The sequence below is a fragment of the Pelophylax lessonae genome, assembly GCF_965119305.1.
Source record: "Pelophylax lessonae genome assembly, chromosome: 11".
NCBI lineage: Eukaryota > Metazoa > Chordata > Amphibia > Anura > Ranidae > Pelophylax > Pelophylax lessonae.
In genome coordinates, this window is record NC_138778.1 from 27,616,352 (window position 1) to 27,638,905 (window position 22,554).

The 22,554-nt window shown below is 43.1% G+C and overlaps 1 protein-coding gene across 1 annotated transcript in view; it reads left to right on the forward strand.

The window, feature by feature from the left end:
• Positions 1-13,909, forward strand: part of TOM1L1 (target of myb1 like 1 membrane trafficking protein) — a 161,956-nt gene extending 148,047 nt beyond the window's left edge. The window contains exons 11-15 of the mRNA XM_082272490.1: positions 215-311; positions 6,437-6,497; positions 7,560-7,812; positions 7,924-7,999; positions 13,574-13,909. Coding sequence (XP_082128616.1) covers positions 215-311; positions 6,437-6,497; positions 7,560-7,812; positions 7,924-7,999; positions 13,574-13,634 — 548 coding nt within the window. The 3' untranslated portion in view covers positions 13,635-13,909. The remainder of the gene's footprint in view (positions 1-214; positions 312-6,436; positions 6,498-7,559; positions 7,813-7,923; positions 8,000-13,573) is intronic.
• The last annotated feature ends 8,645 nt before the right edge of the window (positions 13,910-22,554 follow it).

Consider the following 22,554-nt stretch of genomic DNA (forward strand, 5'->3'; position numbering starts at 1 on the left):
AAGCCATGATATTCTAAATTAAAAGAAAGAAATGTTTGAATTATATCACTCTGTGTGTGACGTATCTGTATAAAATATATGAGTTTTACTTCTTAAATTGAATTACTGAAATAAATTAACTTTTTGATGATATTCTAATTTTATGAGCTGCACCTGTATGTGTAACTTAGGCCTTATGTATTGTATTTAATTCCAATTCATTTTCACTTTTCAGATTCTGGGAGCGCGCAGCAACCTCAGCAGCAGAACCAGAATATTTTCCTCTATCCACAGGGGGACCTGTTGGAGCTAAGGGAGGCTGTAAATACTCCGTAAGTGAACTGTATAGAGTAATACCCCCATCTACTGGTCACTTTGACATATGACTCATGCTGTATCACATATTATTAATATTACAGGTATATAAATAGAGCAAGCAATTTAAAGCGGTATTAAACTAAAAACCAAAACTGTGCTATATTGCAGCTTACCAATCATTAGATTGGCTGCATTTGTTTTCTTTTTTTTAGGCTTTTTCCCCTTTTTTTTTACCTGGTGATCTGGCCAGTAACACACCTCTTGTATTAGAATGTCCGCACTCTGGATGAAGGAGCACAGAGGGCACAGCAGACAGCATCATTGTCAGTCTGGGGGAAGGGAAATGTTAAATGTTAAATGTATTAGCATATTTAGATGCATTAACAAATTGAAGCCAAACTCCAGCTAACACTTTATAATTTATTACAGCAAATTGTTTTTTTTTTTTCCTTTTGGGATAAAGGTTTTACATTTCCAGTAACCTCAAAAATAATAAAAGCAAAACACAGTTCAAAAGTCCATATAGTAACAGCTTGCTGGGCATCAGAGCAGCTCCTTGGATTGATGGTTATCTGTAATAGCGTAAAATGGACACCAGAGGGCGCTTCTAAGCGATGACAGCTTGCTACACTTAGACATGCCCTCTGGTGTCGATTCTACCCACCTAACAAGACAGGGGGTAACATTTTTGCTACAACAGGAGTACGACCCTCTCTGGCCGCTGTGTTAAAATAAAAGGGGTGGTAAGGTGCAGTAAATTTGTGGCTTAGCTGTTTGTTTTTTACCATCTCTGGGCTGTATGTTTGAACAAGCCCAAATTGTTTTTAAAAAAACGAATGGTGTGAATGAGCCCCCAGGTGGAAACTGTTTCCAATCAGTTACTACACTCTATAAATCGGCAGCTGTCCCTAGCAACCGATCAGATGTTATTTTTTATTGGTTTAGGGTTTGTTTACACCGCAATCCCTGCATTCAGTATACAGTTCCACGTGAGATTTTATATGAGTTTTAGGCACATTTGCAGTGCCTTTTTGTTGCATTGGTGGTGTTTTTTAGTCCTCCTTTATGATATTTGCATATTTGCATCTACATGCGTTTGCGGTACGTTCATTTTTTTTTTTCCTGTGTTCTGATATGTTTGCCTATGTTGCATGATGGGAATTATTGTCTCAGATTGCGTTGACATGAAACTTGTCATTACTGTTTCTGAAAAGAACATAACAAAATTCATGGCTCCACTCAAGACTCGCTCTTTTCATCACTCACGGACAACCCAGGCCCGTCTTCAGAACTTACTGTAGCTCCTCTTTCTATGTATATTGATTGTCAAAAAAAAAAAAAACGAAAACCAACCGTCCTTGACGCGTTTCACCACTGCTGGCTTGTTTACAAGGATAGGGGAAGTCCTATTCTTGTCAGCAAGCCAGCGGGGATGAAATGCATAGAAAAAGGTTGGCTTTTGGGTGGAGACATGATTGCAGACTGCATACAATGATGTCTCCACCCGAAAACCAGTCTTCCTTGACACGTTTTATCACTTCTTCTTACTTCTTTTCATCACACACGGACAACCCTTGTGCTGGCTACCACAGCCCGTCTCCACTCCTTATCAAAGATATGAGAAAAATTAGCCACACTTTATGCTCTATAGCTGCTCTATTTATGTTTATTGATTGTAAAAAAAAAATCCAACCGTCCTTGACGCGTTTCACCGCTGCTGACTATTTCCAGCAATGGTGAAACGCATCAAGGAAAGTTGGTTCTTGGGTGGAAACATGATTTCAGACTGCATCCAATCATGTCTCCACCCGAAAACCAACCTTCCATGACACATTTCACCCCTGCTTGCTTGCTCACAGGGATAGGGGAAGTCCAATCTATGTGAGCAACCCAGCAGTGGGGAAACGCATTAAGGAAGGTTGGTTTTCGGGTGGAGACATGATTGCAGACTGCATACAATCATGTCTCCACCTGCAAACCAATCTTCTGTGATGCGTTTTCCCACTGTTGGCTTGCTCACAAGGATCGGGGTAGTCTCATCTTTGTGAGCAAGCCAGCAGTGGTGAAATGCATCAAGGAAGGTTGTTTTTTTTGGTGGAGACATGATTGCAGACTGCATACAATCATGTCTCCACCCAAAAACCAACCTTCTGTGATGCGTTTCACCACTGCTGGCTTGCTCACAAAGATAGGGGAAGTCCTATCCTTGTGAGCAGACCAGCAGTGGTGAAATGCATCAAGGAAGGTTGGTGGAGACATGATTGCAGACTGCATCCAATCATGTCTCCCCCCGAAAACCAACCTTCCTTGACCCGTTTTACCACTGTTGGCTTGCTCACGAGGATAGCAGAAGTCTTACCCTTGTGAGCAAGCCAGCTGTGATGAAACGCATCAAGGAAGGTTGTTTTTTGGGTGGAGACATGATTGCAGACTGTGTGCAATCATGTCTCCACCCAACAACCTACATTTCTTGATGCGTTTGGCTTGCTCACAAGGATAGGGGAAGTCCAATCCTTGTGAGCAAGCCAGCAGTGGTGAAACGTGTCAAGGTAAGTTGGTGAAACACCTCAAGTAAGGTTGGATTTCAGGTGGAGACATGATTTCAAACTGCATAGAATCTTGTGTCCACCTAAAAATGAACCTTCTTTGATGCGTTTCACCACTGCTGGTTTGCTCACAAGGATAGGGGAAGTCCTATCTTTGGGAGCAAACCAGCAGTGGTGAAACGCATCAAAGAAGGTTGGTTTTCGGCTGGAGACATAATTACAAACTGCAAACAATCATGTCTCCACCCGAAAACCAACCTTCTGTGATGCGTTTCACAACTGCTGGATTGCTCACAAGGATAGGGGGAAGTCCTATCCTTGTGAGCAGGCCAGCAGTGGTGAAATACATCAAGGAAAGTTGGAAAGTTGGTGGAGACATGAATGCAGACTGCATCCAATCATGTCTCCACCCGAAAACCAACTTTCCTTGACACGTTTTACCACTGCGGACATGCTCCCAAGGATAGGAGAAGTCCTATCCTCGTGACCAAGCCAGCTGTGATGAAACGCATCAAGGAAGGTTGTTTTTTGGGTGGAGACATGATTGCAGACTGTGTGCAATCATGTCTCCACCCGACAACCTACATTTCTTGATGCGTTTGGCTTGCTCACAAGGATAGGGGAAGTCCAATCCTTGTGAGCAAGCCAGCAGTGGTGAAACGTGTCAAGGTAAGTTGGTGAAACACCTCAAGTAAGGTTGGTTTTCAGGTGGAGACATGATTTCAAACTGCATAGAATCTTGTGTCCACCTAAAAAGGAACCTTCTTTGATGCGTTTCACCACTGCTGGTTTGCTCACAAGGATAGGGGAAGTTTGCTCACAAGGATAGGGGAAGTCTAATCTTTGGGAGCAAACCAGCAGTGGTGAAACGCATCAAAGAAGGTTGGTTTTCGGGTGGAGACATAATTGCAAACTACAAACAATCATGTCTCCACCTGAAAACCAACCTTCTGTGATGCGTTTCACCATTGCTGGTTTTCTCACAAGGATAGGGGAAGTCCTATCCTTGTGAGCAGGCCAGCAGTGGTGAAATGCATCAAGGAAGGTTGGTGGAGACATGAATGCAGACTGCATCCAATCATGTCTTCACCCGAAAACCAACCTTCCTTGACACGTTTTACCACTGCTGGTATCCTCACAAGGATAGGAGAAGTCCAATCCTCGTGAGCAACCCAGCTGTGGTGAAACGTTTTAACCACTTAAGCCCCGGAAGATTTTACCCCCTTCCTGACGAGGGCCTATTTTGCGATTCGGCACTGCACGACTTTAACAGGCAATTGCGCGGTCGTGTGACGCTGAACCCAAATAAAATTGACGTCCTTTTTTTCCCACAAACAGAGCTTTCTTTTGGTGGTATTTGATCACCTGTGCGATTTTTTTTATCATGCGCTATAAACAAAAAAACAGCGACAATTTTGCAAAAATAACAATATTTTTCAAATTTTTTTATATGAAATTCCCCCAAAAAAATGTAAAAATCAAAATTTTTTAACATCTTAGGCCAATTTGTTTTCTGCTACATATGTTTGGTAAAAAAAAAAAAAAATCGCAAAAAGCGTATTTTGATTGGTTTGCGCAAAAGTTATTGCGTTTACTAACTAAGGGAAAGATTTTTGTCATTTTTATTGTTTTTTTTTTTAACGAGTAATGGCGGCGATCTGCGATTTTTTTTTTTTTTTGCGGGACTGCGACATTGCGGCGGACAGATCGGACCCTTGACTGCCATTTTTGACACTTTTGGGGGTAATCAGTGCTATACATATGCACTTTTACTGTAAAAATGACACTGGGAGGGAAGGGTTTAACTTTATTGGAGAGGGAGGGGTTAAGTGTGTCCCTAGGGGCGTGCTTCTAACTGTGATTGGATGTGGCTGTGTGTGTAACAGCAGAGATCAACGGTCCTACACAGCAGGACCGTATGATCTGTGCTGTTACACAGGGGAGAATGACAGGCGGCTGTGTTTACATTAGCCGCCTGCCTTTCTCCCACTGTATCCGACGATTGCGAGTGACCGGCAGACATCGGGTCCGCCGATCACACGCGCGGGCTGCTTAGGGAACGAGCGGGGGCGGGAGTGCGCCTCCGGCGGCGCGCATTCGCCCCCTATTGGCTCACAGGCTAGTGACGACTGTGAGGGGCTGACCGCCGCTGTATATAGTCGTGCGGTTGATTTTTGGGTAGAGACATGATTGCAGACTGCATCCAATCACGTCTCCACCTGAAAACCAACCTTCTTTGACACATTTTACCACTGCTGGCTTGCTCACAAGGATAGAAGTCCTATCCTTGTGAGCAACCCAGCTGTGGTGAAACGCATCAAGGAAGGTTGGTTTTCGGGTAGAGACATGATTGCAGACTGCATGCAATCATGTCTCCACCCGACAACCTAACTTTCTTAATGTGTTTGGCTTGCTCACAAGGATAGGGGAAGTCCTATATGTGTGAGCAAGCCAGCAGTGGTGAAACGTGTCAAGGTTGGTTGGTTTTTTTGGGTGGAGACGTTATTGTATGCAGACTTTTTTTACAATCAATAAATACAGAATAAGGAGCTAAGTTCTGGAGTGCTGTTTCCGAGACATATACTCCAGGTGCCTTCATCTTTACATCATCCCTTTTTTAAACAGTATTTTTTTTTTTTTTTTACCAAACTGTGAAATTTAACAATCAAAGCACATAAACTAAAGCAGCAGATCTATTAGTGATTGAATTACTACGTCAAAGTTCACCTTTAAAATGCCATTCAAGAAAGAAAAAAATGAAATCTAGTGACTGTATACACCCTGACGTAAATTTAGATTGTAAGCAGAGTTGTATAAAGTACTCGAAACCCATACTTGAGTAAAAGTACAAGTGCTCGATCAAAAAGTGACTTGAGTAGAAGTACTAAAGTATTCAACATTTTTTGTACTTAAGTATTGCAAGTAGTTTTTTTTAAAAATGTTGCTACTCAAGTACTGAAAGTAAAAGTACCAGTAGTTTTGAAAAAAAAATTGCTACTCAAGTACTGAAAGTAAAAGTACAAGTACTGTGTTATGTAGTTATTAAAGAAAGAAATCAAAAGTTTGAACATCATATTGTTTTTTATTATTTCAAATGCAGCTTTTATTTATACATACAGTAGCATTTATTTTCGTATGCGCTGATAATACACATGTTTTGAGCTTCATGAAACCTGCCATCTACTGTTCTGGCAGTGGTAATTTTTATAATAGTAACGAGTAACTATGCAACACAAAAAAAAAAATATCGGAGTAGAAGTATTGAAATCATTGAAAAAATGTAGTGAAGTAAAAGTGGAAGTAGGAGAAAAAAATTCTACTCTAGGAAAGTACAGATACCGCCTTTCGGTGCTTAAGTACAGTAGTGAAGTAGTTCTACTTAGTTACTATACATCTCTGCTTGTAAGCTCTAACGAGCAGGGCCATCTGATTCCTCCTGTATTGAATTGTATTGTAAATGTACTGTCTGCCTTCATATTGTAAAGCACTGCGCAAACTGTTGGCGCTATATAAATCCTGTATAATATTAATAGTATTATAGAGCTCTGTGGCAAAATACATTATTAATGCCCTTTATCTATTTTATTTAACAGATTTTCATACGGCGCACAGAATCAGTTGCCAAAGCTTCCTCCCAGGCTTATATATGACAATGTAAGTTTGTTTAGTAACCCACAGCTAACACTTAGGGGTGTATTCATAAAAATATATATATATATATATATTATAGCAATTCACCTTGTAAAAATAAAAAAAAAATACGCCGCGCTAGAGTCAAGAAAGAGCAGCCAGCACTGAAAGTCAAATACAAAAACTCCCAATAGATACCATAATACAATAGTGCAGCGCTAAAAAATTAATGATGAAAGTGTAGGATTGTAAATATAAAACAAAATTAATGTCCATATCAGAAAAAATAAAAAAATTAATTCCAGTCCTTAAAGCGGAGTTCCGGCCTCGGGGGTCAATTTGAGCTAAAAGTACCCCCGGGACAGTCAGGGCTAGTACATTCCATAATGGATAGCCTCTGAACTGTCCCGGGTCGCATTTACCTGTAAGAAGAAATACTTACCTTGAAAATTTCTACTCCAGCGCTGCCATCTCAGGTGTGGGCAGCTGAAGCCACAGTGTCCCTCTTCGTGTCCTCTTCCGTGACTTCGCAGTCCCACAATGCACTGCACCGGCCCCGCTCATCACTTCCGGTGCAGGCGTGGCATCCCTGCACAGCTTCTGGGGGTGCCTATTGTGATTTTTTTTTTTTACCAAACATGTAGCAGAAAACAAATTGGCCTAAAATGTTAAAAAATTTTGATTTTTACATTTTTTGGGGGGGGAATTTCATATAAAAAAATGTGAAAAATATTGTTATTTTTTTCAAAATTGTCGCTCTTTTTTTGTTTATAGCGCAAAATTAAAAATCGCACAGGCGATCAAATACCACCGAAAGAAAGCTCTGTTTGTGGACAAAAAAGGACGTCAATTTAATTTGGGTACAGCGTCGCACGACCGTGCAATTGTCTGTTAAATTCACGCAGTGCCGAATCGCAAAATAGGCCCTGGTTTTTGAGCAGCCAAATCCTCCAGGGCTTAAGTGGTTAAAGGATCACCGGGGCTGAGCAGGAAGGGGTTAATATTGCTGCTTATATTATTTTTCTAAAGAAATTGAATGCTTTTTTTTTTTTTTTATTTGATCTCTCTATTTTTCCTTTATTTCAGTTTCTACCACCTACCGTTCCTTTCCCAGCAGCCAATAATACGACCCAATTCCTCCCCCCTTACCCACCTCCAACATATTTCCTTCCACCGGCACAGTTTTCAACACCTTACCTGCCGACAGTTCCCTCTAACGTTCCAGGGCAGGCCCCCATCCTACCGGCACAGTCCCCCCTGTTATCGGCAGTCCCAACGCTGAACCCCACCGTTCTTCCGCTACCAAAAGAGGCCACAAACCAGAAGACAACCAAACCGGGTAGATTTAACTAATCAGCTTCTTATGAATGCTAACCAGTCTCAGGACTGTCAAGACATTTGGAAAGTGTTTTATTATAAGGTTTATTCATTTATAATATCTTTATTTCAGATGATTCCAATGACAGTTTACCAAATTACTATGAGCTCCTAGAGTTTGATCCTCTTGCTGAGAGCAACAGCACAGAGTAAGTATGAGGCACCGCATTGTAAATGTTATGGACAGCCGTAGGCAAAAGTTTTGAGAATGACACAAATATTAATTTTCACAAAGTCGGCTGCTTCAGTGTTTTTAGATCTTTTTGTCTGATGTTACTATGGTATACTGAAGTATAATTACAAGCTATTCCTAAATGTCAAAGGCTTTTAGTGACAATTACATTAAAGCGGAGTTCCACCCAGTGACCTTTTTTTTTTTAAATAAAAATACCCCCGGGACAGTCAGGGCTAGTACATTCCACAATGGATAGCCTCTGATCTGTCCCGGGTTGCACTTACCTTTTAGAAGAAATACTTACCTTGAAAATGTCTTCTCCAGCGCTGCCATCTCAGGTGTGGGCAGCTTGAACCCAGCGCGATCCTCTTCTGTGTCCTCTTCCGTCTTCTTCGGTCCCATGATGCACTGCACCGGCCCCGTCGTCACTTCCGGGGCCGCAGCGTCATCCCTGCACAGCTTCTGGGCATGCCCAGAAGCTGTTTAGCAAGGTATGACGGCGCCCGCACCGGAACTGACGTCGGGGCCGGTGCAGGCGCATTGATTCCTGGGAGCGATGACGTTCAGCTCCCAGGAATCATTGCAAAGCCAGGAAGTGACGAATCGCCGTGTCCGCTGAGGGGAGGAAGAAGGAAGTAAGGTAAGTATATTTTCTTCTAAACGAGGTAAGTAAAAAAAAAAAAAAAAAAATTGCGATTATCCATTTGTTTTTCAGGTGACCCGGAGCGAGAAGATGGAGGTAAGTTTAATTTTAGGGTGGAACTCCGCTTTAAGTTAGCGCAAAGAGTCAATATTTGCAGCGTTGGCCCTTTATTTTCAAGACCTCTGCAATTCCCCCTTGGCATGCTGTCATTCAACTTCTGGGCCACATCCTGACTGATGGCAGCCCATTCTTGCATAATAATACTTGGAGTTTGTCAGAATTTGTAGGGTTTTTTTGTTCACCCGCCTCTTGAGGATTGACCACAAGTTCTCAATGAGATAAGGGTTTGGGGAGTTTCCTGGCCATGGACCCAAAGTTTTGATGTTTTGTTCCCCAAGCCACTTGGTTATCACTTTTGCCTTATGGCAAGATGCACCATCATGCTGAAAAAGGCATTATTCTTCACCAACCTGTTCTTGGGTGGTTGGGAGAAGTTGCTCTCGGAGAATATTTTTGTACCATTCTTTATTCATAACCGTGTTCTTAGGCAAATTTGGGAGTGAGCCCATTCCCTTGGCTGAGAAGCAACCCCACACATGGTCTCAGGATGCGTTACTGTTGGCATGACACAGGGCTGATGGTAGCGCTCACCTTTTCTTCCCAGGACAAGGTCTTTTCTGGATGCCCCAAACAATCAAAAAGGGGATTTATCAGAGAAAATTACTTCAGTCCAGTCCCTGCAGCTTTGCAGAATATCAGTCGGTCCCTGATGTTTTTCCTGGAGAGAAGTGGCTTTTTTGCTGCCCTTCTTGACACCAGGCCATCCCCTAAAAGTCTTCTCCTCACTGTGTGTGCAGATGTACTCACACCTGCCTGCTGCCATTCCTGACCAAGCCCTGCACTGGTGGTGCCCCGATCCTGCAGCTAAATTAACTGTAGGAGACGGTCCTGGAGCTTGCCGGACTTTCTTGGGTGCCCTGAAGTCTTCTTCACTACAATTGAACCTCTTTCCTTGAGGTTCTTGATAATCTGATAAATGGTTGTTTTAGGTTCAATCTTCGTAGAAGCAATATCCTTGCCTGTGAATCTCTTTTTGTGCAAAGCAATGATGACTGCAGAAAACCATGGTAAACAGAGGAAGAACAATGATTTAAAGCGCCACCCTCCTTAAGCCCCGGAAGATTTTACCCCCTTCCTGACCAGGGCCTATTTTGCGATTCGGCACTGCGTGACTTTAACGGACAATTACGCGGCCGTGCGACGCTGTACCTAAACGAATTTGACGTCCTTTTTTTCCCACAAATAGAGCTTTCTTTTGGTGGTATTTGATCACCTGTGTGATTTTTTAATCATGCGCTATAAACAAAAAAAAGAGCGTAAATTTTGCAAAAATAACAATATTATTCATATTTTTTTATATGAAATTCCCCAAAAAAAAAATGTAAAAATCAAAATTTTTTTAACGTTTTAGGCCAATTTGTTTTATGCTACCTATGTTTGGTAGAAAAAAAAAAAATCGCAAAAAGCATATTTTGATTGGTTTGCGCAAGTTATTGCGTTTACTGAGGGAAAGATTTTTGTCATTTTTGTTGGCTTTTTTTTTAAACGAGTAATGGCGGCGATCTGTGATTTTTTTTTTTTGCGGGACTGCGACATTGCGGCGGACAGATCGGACCCTTGACTGACATTTTTGACACTTTTGGGGTTACCAGTGACATTACTACAGTAATCAGTGCTATACATATGCACTGTTACTGTAAAAATGACACTGGCAGGGAAGGAGTTAACTTTATTTGAGAAGGAGGGGTTAAGTGTGTCCCTAGGGGCGTGCTTCTAACTGTGACTGGCTGTGGCTTGAGGTGTAGGAACAGAGATCAACGGTCCTACATAGTAGAACCGTATGATCACTATTCTTACACAGGGGAGAATGACAGGCGGCTGTGTTTACATTAGCCGCCTGCCTTTCTCCCGCTGTAACGGACAATCGCGAGTGCCCGGCGGACACGCTCGGGGGGTCCGTGAGCGAGTGGGAGCGCGCCTCCAGCAGCGCGCGCCCGCTCCCTAGAGCCTCACAGGCTAGCGACGTAGACCTACGTCACTTTGCCTGTGAGGGGCTGACTGCCGACGTAAATCGTCGTTAGGCAGTCCGCAAATGGTTAAGGCCCCTTTCACACATGCGGACTGTTCAGACCCGCCTGTCAGTTTTTCAGGCGGATCTGAACGGATGCCCCATGCATCTCTATGCGGCAGCGGATGTCAGCGGAGACATCTCCACTGACATCCGATCCTGTCCGTCAAATCCAGACGGATGGAAACCCTATTTTCCATCCGTCTGGCGGATCGGATAAGAACAGACAGGTGGTCCATTCTCATCCGATTCCCCCATAGAGGACAGCGGGGATCTGACACCTCCGTCTCCGCACACAGAGCGGAGACGGAGCTGTCATCCACCTGCTCAGCGGGAACGATCCCCCACTGAGCAGAACGGCTCCATCGACGGAACGGAGCTGTGTGAAAGGGTCCTAAAGCTTCCAATCGAACTCAATCAGCATTAGAGAGTGATTTACAGCCTTGCCCTCGTCAACACTGACACCTGTGTTAACGAGAGAATCACTGACATGATGTCAGCTGGTCCTTTCGTGGCAGGGCTGACATGCAGTGGGGATTAAGTCCATTTCCATGGCAAAGAGTGACTTTGCAATTAATTACAATTCATCTGATCACTCTTCTTAACATTCTGGAGTATATGCAAATTGCTATCATAAAAACTGAGGCAGCAGGCTTTGTGAAAATTAATATTTGTGTCATTCTCAAAACCTTTGGCCATGGCTGTACTCTGTGAGTATACTTATATTAAAGTAAATCATGGCATTAATTAGGATGCCTTATATATAATAGCTGGATGATGTAGAGAAAACAAGAGTGCCACACCAAAGGCGTAGGAGCAACAGTATTTATGTAAAACAAAGAGGGGAGTGCCTCGTTAAGTGCAGTATTAAAACATTTTTATTAATAAAGGGCAATTGGCAACTCACATGAATAGAAAAAACACAGGCTCTTCAAATAATGTAGACTGCTGCCCCTGATCCTACGCCCGACTTTTCGAAGCGGCTGCCCACTCAGTATGTGTAACTCTGGCATTGACAAGATGAACATCACTCCTTTATCAAGCCCTAGAGTTTGAGAAAGGAGTGCACATGTTCCGAAATGCTTAGCCACGCCCACATCCTCCAGCGTGTCAATGCCAGTGTTACACATATTGAGCGGGCAGCTGCTCCGGAGAGACGGGCATAGAATCGGATGCAATGGTTTACATTATTTAAAGTCTGTGTTTTATCTATTCATGTGAGTTGCCAATTGTCGTTTGATTAATAAACATGTTTTCATACTGCACTTAAGCGGCGCTCCCCTTTTTGTTTCTTGTTCAGCTCTGCAGACATTGCTTCTACATTGGGGCCAGCTGCCAAAAGTGCCACAAACATTTAGATCGAACTTTATAGACTTTTGGACTTTTCTCTTGTTAGTTACTTGGTGGTGCCTGAGTGCCTGGGTGCACCAATCATTTCCCTTTGCTAGTATTTATTGAAAGCCCAACTCTTGGAAATGGTAAAATTATCCCTTGCTGTAGGGCTGCGTTTGCACTGCAAGGGTTAACTGCTCAGTTATTCTAGGGGAGAGATTTTACACTTTAACTCATCTGATTCTCCACTTCCACCCAAGCTCCAGTGTTTGACAGTCCCTCAGTGCCATCATGTCCAATGCAGGGCTACCGACCCTTCTTTGGTCTTGATTTTAGGACCTTAGACCTGGGGGAGAAAATGGTGCAGGGACCAGTCTGGCAGCATGGAGGATGGAGTAAGTAGATCTTCTCTTCTATGCCCCCTAGACCTAAATGAACAGAGTTGGGCTTTAACCACAGTAGACAGGCCAACACGTTTTAGCACTACAGAGTTGCTGCTTCTTCAGGGCTTCAAAGGCTGGTTAGGGGGAGGGTCTCATAGGAGATCAGCAATTATTGGAGTTTAGTTGTTGATTTTTCTGAGCAGGCTTCATCAACTGGTTCTTACCAGGAACTAACAACTGTCAACCTTGGAGGAAGGACAATGAACAGTCAAAAACTGTTGTTCTTTTTTGGTGGAGGATGCGGGCAAAAAAAACCTGTTGTTTTTACTTTTTACGCTTAATTTGGTGAATGAGTAGGGGTACTATATACCCCGTACTCATTCAATTGGGGGGGCAGGATCTAGGGGGCTCCCAAATTCTGTTAAGCCATCCCCCCGAGCACCCCAACAACCACCAGACCAAGGTTGTGGGAAAGAAGCTTTTGTGTGCTCTTCTCCTTCCTTTCTTGGTCTGCATGCTAAGATAAGGGTCTGGTATCAATTTTGGGGGGGACCCCACTCCATTTTTAAAAAACTTTTTGGTATGGGGCCCCCTTTTAAATCCATACCAGACCCGAAGGGCCTGGTATGGATGGGGGGGGGGGACACCACTGTTTTTTTTTCAGTATTTTTGGTTGCTGGCAATTCTGTTAACGTTTCATGTCAGTGGGGAAGTCTGCTGACAGCTAGTCATCGATTGTTAAGGACATGGCAGCCGGCTTCCGTTCCCGGCCCACTCCTTAACAACCAGCTATTCTTCACGCAGAATTTGAATCGGTTGATCATTTTTCGACCGATCCAAATTCGAATTGTTCTGAAAATTTGGAACTCGTTAGAAAATTAATAAAACAAAACTAATTCTGAAATGCTTTAATGAAATTAAATTAGTAACATAAGGAATCTATCCGAAACAAAATACATGTTTCTATTCTGCATATGTCTAAGCTACATGCTTTTTCATACACGAAGATGCCGGGTATTTTCTTTGCTTCCTGTAGCTAAAAAGCTTTGCTTTCTATTCCAGGGCCGTGTATGAAGAAATCGACACTGCGTTATGGAAGGCTAAAAACGCCACTAACTGCTAGTAATACCTCTCCTGGGGTACCCGATCGTTGTTTTCCTGGAGAGATCTCTGAAGGAGCCCCTGGATTTGGATATCTATTCAGCATTTCCAGTCTGATAGTTTTTCATATCTCTGCAGATAGATGCACAGACTTTTATTAGGCACCAATTTGTGTCTTTCTATTGGGTGATCTCAGCCTTATCTCAGGAGGCATCAGCCAACAAGGATAATTTGTGACCAGATCAGCTCTTACACCTATTTACCCCCCCCCCCCCATATGGGACCAGATCAATCCTAAATTTCAATTCAGCATTATTTATGATAGGAGATGACACCTATAAAGCTTTCTTGTCTTCCAGTAATTATTAGGTTGTACTGTATCTCTAGCCAAAACCTTTTTTATGCTTGTTTTAGAAAAAGCAGAAATGGTTGGAGTCCCTGAGGGCCTGTCCAGACTTGTGTGCCGGGGTAATGCACGGTAAATACAATGCATGGTTACCCATGACGGTTTGTGTGGGACGTAACTAGTGTAGTGGCCAATACACCTACACTGTACTGCAAAATTACCCGCATGCCATGCGTTTCAGGGTGATGTAAGTTTTTAGGTCCATTTCTGTGTATCGGCAGCCAATGCAATGGACCACAGCTTTGGAGGTCTGGCCCCTAAATGCCTCATTTCTTGTCCCAGTGACAGTTGTCAGCAGTAGAGGAAGTGAGGGTAAATCTTTGTCCTCAATAAAACAAATTTCTTTTAGCTAGAAGCAGTCACATGCTGATGGCCTTTTTACTTTTTTGCAATGTTGAACATTCATTATCCAATTTCATATGGTAATTATAGCCACAGCAGCCCACACACCTGGTGTAGGACCTGGAATGGAAGAGGGCCCCGCTAAGCAGGTTGTTGATAGAATGTAAAGTAGCATTAAACTCTGTTTTTTAGCTTATTGCATTCTCTGCAAGTAAAGAACGTCCCACTACCTGTTATACTCTTCTCTGTTCCTAAACACTTTCCTGGCAACCTCTCCATCGCTGTCTCCAGCACCGCTCTCTTCACTTCCGGCTTTCACAGGAGAAACCGAGGGCAACAGAGCCATGGGAGTTGCTTACTATGGCTGTTTGTGTCCAGGGACACACAAGCTCAGCACCGCACCTGAAGGAGTGGAGGAGCCTAAGGCGCTGGCAGAAATGACAAGAAGAGAAGGAAAGCAAAGTTTCTGTGGAATATCATTGTATAGAGCAGAAAATGACCCATGATGACGACATATTCTGACGAAACGCATAGTCAGGAGCCAGACACACGGACATCACCACAGAGCACACTCCGATTGGGATTTGGACTGTTTCAGCTAAATAGCTAAATTTCTACTTTACAAACATGAGCAATTTTAACTGTTTTTATCAAAATGGTGTTAGGTGGACTAGGGTTGTCACTGTCAGTTCTTTCAACCATGCCTGGAGTTTACATGTTCTCCCTGTGCCTGTGTGGGTTTCCTTCCACACTCCAAAGACAATCCCCTAGGGTAATTGGCAACAGCTTATTTGGTCGTAGCATGTATAAATGTCAGTCAGGGACCTTAGATTGTAAGCTCCTTGAGAGCAGGGACTGATGTGAGAGTACATAATATATGTAAAGCGCTGCATAAATTGTTGGTGCTATAAAAGTTCCTGTAGTAAATAAACATATTTCTCAATTTTATCTGTGTGTACATACCAGCCTTACAAGTTGGATGTTTATGAAAAGCAGTGGAGCCATTGGTAGATGTTGTCTTTGATCACTCAGCCATGGGGGGTCATTGGTAAGCACTCACATGTGACAAGTGGTGGTGTGGAATCACATGGAGGATCATATCCAAACAACATATAAAGAAATTGCACTGGCACTTTTTAAATATTACACTTTATTGGCACTGAGAAGTGAACTATATTTTTATGTGTTTCTTTTTTGTGTTATATAGTATGGTATGTTTGCATTTTAGACTGGAGACCCAATAAGTGGCCTCAGCATCCGACACTTCCAGGGATTTCTGACGCCTGGCCCTTACTGGGTTCTGTGGTTCCATCCATCCATCGGCGCCTACGTTGCTACTTTGTCCAGCAGTGATGTAGAGGCTGGCAGATGTATGCAGAGGAGGACCAGGTATTCAACAATACTGGAAGTCTCACGCAGATGAGTCTTCAGCCAGCTTAAATACAACAGAGTGAAGATTGGTGGCATGAGATACATTTTAGAATCCTATAAATATCAGATAAATATTTTCCTATTAGTAAAGGTCTTGGATGTCATGGCCGAAACTCACTCCTAGTGGCCCTCCAATAGCATGTCCAGGTGAGTTTGGTGGTGAGTCGCTCTGCCACATGGTCTGCAAAATGCCATTGACTACTCCTGTGGCTTCTTTAATGATACCCCAGAAGAAACAGGCCTTGATGACCTGCCATTTAGAGGCCTGGATGAAGACCACCAAACTGACGCTTTGCTTGTTGTGGTGTGCCATAGCATTGACCTCTTTACTTGTTCCTAGGACTAGAGCAGGGGTCTTCAAACTATGGCCCTCCAGTTGTTCGGGAACCACAATTCCCATCATGCCTAGTCATGTCTGTGAATGTCAGATTTTTACAATGCCTTATGGGATGTGTAGTTCCGCAACAGCTGGAGGCCGTAGTTTGAGGATCCCTGCACTAGAGTATGGAAAGTGCTGAATTTGTCCTGGTCAGAGGGCCGCAGATTTTCCAGCACAACCGTATGCCATGGTATCTTTGCATAGCTGCCAGCTGGTCGTGTGCACTGTAGGATCTGTCCAGTAGGGATACACCAATAATGGTACTTGCCCAAATGCTTCTGATATCGAAACTTTGTGGTACGATTTACGTCTATACAAAATTAATGAGCGCAAATTGCGTTGCAATGAATCACATGCAATTTGAACAGGAATGCAATGCAATTCCTGTCCGAAACACATGCGATTTACCGCATCGCTTGTGTGTGTATAAAAAGCGCCATCTAGTGGGCAGTTTAAAAAATTTTACAACACTCAGTACATATCTGGCCATATGCAAATTCATCTACATAGGTGTCCCGGTCCACCAATGACAGCTAATTTTTGCCACTGGAGGTGCTCATAGGGCTGGAAATGTATAGGTGGTCCGCCCCCAAGCTGACATCACTTCCTCCCTATACCCACAGGATCCCAGAACTACTCCTCCAGCAACCCTGATTTGCTATCATCTGTGGACCGGGACACCTATGTAGATTATTTTGCATGTGGCTAGATATGTACTGTGAGTTGTATACATTATTTTAAACTACCTACTAGGATGGCGCTTTCCCTTTCGATACATACAGTCAGGTCCATAAATATTGGGACATCGACACAATTCTAATATTTTTGGCTCCATACACCACTACAATGGATTTGAAATGAAATAAACAAGATGTGCTTTAACTGCAGACTTTCGGCTTTAATTTGAGGGTATTTACATACAAATCAGGTGAAAGGTGTAGGAATTACAACAATTCGTATATGTGCCTCCCACTTTTTAAGGGGCCAAAAGTAACGGGACAATTGGCTGCTCAGCTGTTCCATGGCCAGGTGTGTGTTATTCCCTCATTATCCCATTTACAAGGAGCAGATAAAAGGTCCATAAATCATTTCAAGTGTGCTATTTGCATTTGGAATCTGTTGCTGTCAACTCTCAATATGAGATCCAAAGAGCTGTCACTATTAGTGAAACAAGCCATCATTAGGCAGAAAAAAAAAAAACAAACCCATCAGAGAGATAGCAAAAACATTAGGTGTGGCCAAATCAACTGTTTGGAACATCCTTAAAAAGAATGAACGCACCGGTGAGCTCAGCAACACCAAAAGACCCAGAAGACCACGGAAAACAACTGTGGTGGATGATCGAAGAATTCTTTCCCTGGTGAAGAAAACACCCTTCACAACAGTTGGCCAGATCAAGATCACTCTCCAGGAGGTAGGTGTATGTGTGTCAAAGTCAACAATCAAGAGAAGACTTCACCAGAGTGAATACAGAGGGTTCACCACAAGATGTAAACCATTGGTGAGCCTCAAAAACAGGAAGGCCAGATTAGAGTTTGCCAAACAACATCTAAAAAAGCCTTCACAGTTCTGAAACAACATCCTATGGACAGATGAGACCAAGATCAACTTTTACCAGAGTGATGGGAAGAGAAGAGTATGGAGAAGGCAAGGAACTGCTCCTGATCCAAAGCATACCACCTCATCAGTGAAGCATGGTGGTGGTAGTGTCATGGCGTGGGCATGTATGGCTGCCAATGGAACTGGTTCTCTTGTATTTATTGATGATGACTGCTGACAAAAGCAGCAGGATGAATTCTGAAGTGTTTCGGGCAATATTATCTGCTCATATTCAGCCAAATGCTTCAGAACTCATTGGGCGGTGCTTCACAGTGCAGATGGACAATGACCCGAAGCATACTGCGAAAAGCAACCAAAGAGTTTTTTAAGGGAAAGAAGTGGAATGTTATGCAATGGCCAAGTCAATCCCCTGACCTGAATTTGATTGAGCATGCATTTCACTCGCTGAAGACAAAACTGAAGGGAAAATGCCCCAAGAACAAGCAGGAACTGAAGACGGTTGCAGTAGAGGCCTGGCAGAGCATCACCAGGGATGAAGCCCAGCGTCTGGTGATGTCTATGCTTTCCAGACTTCAGGCTGTAATTGACTGCAAAGGATTTGCAACCAAGTATTAAAAAGTGATTGTTAATCTGTCCCATTACTTTTGGTCCCTTAAAAAGTGGAAGGCACATATACAAACTGTTGTAATTCCTACACCTTTCACCTGATTTGGATGTAAATACCCTCAAATTAAAGCTGCAAGTCTGCAGTTAAAGCACATCTTGTTTGTTTCATTTCAAATCCATTAAATATTTATGGACCTAACTGTATATATACACACACACTCAAGCAGTGTGGGAAATCACGTGATTCAGACAATTTTTTTGTATTGACGCAAATCGCACTGCAAAGGTATTGGTACTTGGTATCAGCGAGTATTTGAGCAAAAGTATCGGTACTCGTACTCGCCCATGAAAAAATGGTATTGGTGCAACGCTACTGTCAGCATATAAGCCAGGGGCCAATACGTAAGTGTAGATCCCCATACCACTTGAGGAAGCTCTAAGGTGTATCCAGACCCAAATATCTATTGCAGCTTACAACTCTTTAGATGTTTTTGCTGCATTAGTTTTAATTTTTCAGACCTTTTTCCTTTGGTGATCCTGCTGGCACTGCACCTCCTGTTCCATGGCTACGTTTAATTCCCACATCGTAGCTATGGATGGAGCCACAATTGTCACACAGGCTAGATTTTAAGCATGTCTGCCTTTGTTCACATGGAGGATTTATATAAGATACAATAGTCGTTTATACAATTAAAGACGTGAAGGCGATCTTTTCAGCTCACAGGAAGTGAAAAGGACACTTTGCAATTCTAGCAGGATCAGCAGGTATGTCCTTTACTTGCTGAAAATGTTTTTAACCTGAAAAATAAAAAAACAAATGCGGTCATTACATCTAAGCTTCAATATATTACAGTTTTGTACTTTGGCTTAGATACACTTTAAAACTAACTGTATTTCCTGGTCAGGGCTAATACTTTGTGCAGACCTGGATAGTTTCCAAGTTGTTGTGTTATTTATAATAGTTTTTTTTCCATAATTCTGCAGGTAAATGGTGGTGTTTGCCTCCCTTTGGAAGTGTGAGCTGCTACCTTACAGGTCAGCTGCAGTGTTGGGTCAGGAACAGAAGTATTCAGGTGTAGAGGGAGGATCACCCAGTGTCCAGAGTAATACCACATTCCATGGAAAGGTTAACAAACTTTTATTGAAGAGAATGGATATACAAGTTGATCCGACGTGTTTCAGAGGATTTGCCTTCCCCTTCTTCAGTGCTAACATAAAAGCAAAAAAAAAAATAAACAATGTACAGTTGGCAATTGTATATAACTGTAAATTGCAGATAATTGTACCTTTTTTTTTCCTTTAACCACTTAAGCCCCGGAAGATTTTACCCCCTTCCTGACCAGGCCCTATTTTGCGATTCGGCACTGCGTGATTTTAACAGACAATTGCGCGGTCATGCGACGCTGTACCTAAATGAAATTTACATCCTTTTTTTCCCACAAATAGAGCTTTCTTTTGGTGGTATTTGATCACCTGTGTGATTTTTACTTTTTACGCTATAAACAAAAATGAGCGACAATTTTGAAAAAATAACAATATTTTTCACATTTTTTTTTAAATGAAATTCCCAAAAAAAAATGTAAAAGTCAAATTTTTTTTAACATTTTAGGCCAATTTGTTTTCTGCTACATAGGTTTGGTAAAAAAAAAAAAAAAAATCGCAATAAGCGTATTTTGATTGGTTTGCGCAAAATTTATTGCGTTTACTAACTAAGGGAAAGATTTTTGTCATTTTTTTTTTTTTTTTTAACGAGTAATGGCGGCGATCTGCGGTTTTTTTTGCGGGACTGCGACATTGCGGCGGACAGATCGGACCCTTGACTGACATTTTTGACACTTTTGGGGGTACCAGTGACATTACTACAGTAATCAGTACTATACATATGCACTATTACTGTAAAAATGACACTGGCAGGGAAGGGGTTAACTTTATTAGAGATGCAGGTTTTAAATGTGTCCCTAGGGGCGTGTTTCTAACTGTAAAGGGGTGTGGCTAGTGATGTAACCACAGAGATATACGATCCTACATAGCAGGATCGTATAGTCTCTGCAGTTACACCAGGGAGAATGACAGACGGCTTTGTTTACATCAGCCGCCTGCCTTTCTCACTCTCCACCGGGAGATCGCGAGTGACCGGCGGACATCGGGTCCGCTGGTCACACGCGCGGACATGTTAGGGAACGAGCGGGAGCGCGGCGCGCGCCCCCTAGAGGCTATCAGGCTAGCAACGTAGTACTACGTCACTTTCCCTGTACGGGGCTGACCGCCGCAGTAAATGTACTTGCGGCGGTCGGCAAGTGGTTAACCTTTATATTTGTATGTTAGCCCTGACGAAGGGGGGGGTGGATTCAATTTCCCCAAAATGCATCGGATCAACTTGTATATCCATTATTTTCAATAAAAGTTTGTTAACCTTTCCTTTAAATGTGGTATTACTCTGGACACTGGGCACTCCTCCCTCTCCATTCAAAGTTCAAATTTATAACACCCGCAAGTGAAGTCCAGACCACAGTTATTACCTTTTATTCCACTTGCCCCTCCCTTTTAAATTGAAAGCTCATGAGCATGGCCCTTCTAACCCACTTATTCTGAATTGTATTGACCTCCTATATAAATCCTGTATTAGATTATCTGAATCCATAACCACCTTAAAGTTCTTTTGATAGGAGTTTTACCTGTGACCCCCCCACCATCAAGTGTCAAGAGTCCCCCACCCTCTCTTACATCACAGTGCACCCCCTTACCTTGTGCTGCTGCCGAGAAGTACACATGAAATTGACTCTCACAGTGACACTGACAGCTGTGTGCAGCAGCACTGATGATGATGATGATCACACCTCACCAACACGACCCCTCCTGAGTCACAGTGACAGTCCCTCTCCACGCCAGGTGGTCCCTTCAGTCCACTCCAGTCCAGATGGCACCGACAGTCCTGTTCCTGGCTTGCCATGTTCCCATCCCACAGACGCATAGGAGGCTTCCTTTGCACCATGACATCACATGACACACGCTCAGCACCGCCTCCGCCAAATTTGCCCCCTGCCTGTGTTCTAAAATTTAGTCGGACCCGTGACACTTCCGGGGACGCTCCGTCACCACCAGCTGCTGCGAGCCCCGGTGCGCATGCGCACAAGGCATTTTGAAGGTCCGATGAAATTCTAAGACTTAGGAACAGCTGACAGAGGATGAGGGGCTGAGGTGTGACGCATACACCGCCGCGGGAAAATGTTACAACCCGGCTGCGTCATCGAGCAAGAAACATGTTGAAGAGCGGACTTAGAGGAGGCGGGAAGGAAGTGAATACTCATACAAAATAGTAATGATAAAAAATGTTTAGTATTTCTTATTTTTATCGTTACTATTTAGTATGAGTATTCACTTCCTTCCCGCCTCCTCTAAGTCCGCTCTGCAACATGTTCCTTGCTCGATGACGCGGCGGTGTATGCGTCCCACCTCAGCCCCTCCTCCTCTCAGTCAGCTGTTCGTAAGTCTTAGAATTTTATCGGACCTTGAAAATGCCTTGTGCGCATGCGCACCTGCGCTCGCATCAGCAGGGTTATGACGTAGCGTCACCGGAAGCGACGAGGGTCCGGAATTTTCATGGGTCCGACTAAATTTTAGAACACCGGCATTGAACACACTGTAGCAGGCACTCTATGGTCTTTGCCGGCTCCAGGGCCGAGCGTCACAGCTATATTTATTATTGCCAATCTTTTCCTGTCATTGGCATTTACTTGCAGGAGAAATGTGCCGTTTTTACTGGCTGACAGTAAATATACTGAAGGTTGGCAAAACTGATGGTCAACCCAAGCTCAAATGCTATTCCATCAACATCAATGGCACTTCTCCTCATGGAACACCAGGGTAGACATTTGGACAACCCAGTAAGTGCATGATTATCTTTCAGGAGAAATTCAAGACAAAAAGTTGCATTTCTTGGCCTCCTGCTTAGGTTCAATTATAATATCTAGATGTTCCTCATAATATTGCAAATTTCACTTTTTGGATTCAGTTTCACTTTAATTGGTTGACTTTCTAAGGCCCAAAGAATCCGATCAGGTCCTCCTGTCATTATTTTCGGTTGACCTGATTGGACCTGGCATTATTTCAGGTGGACCCCATTGGTGGACCGCTCGTCCATAGGAATGCATGGACTGTGTTTGTTTATACCTGCCGGCCTCTGGTTCCACTTGGGGGGGGATCTGTCCTCTTCTGTTA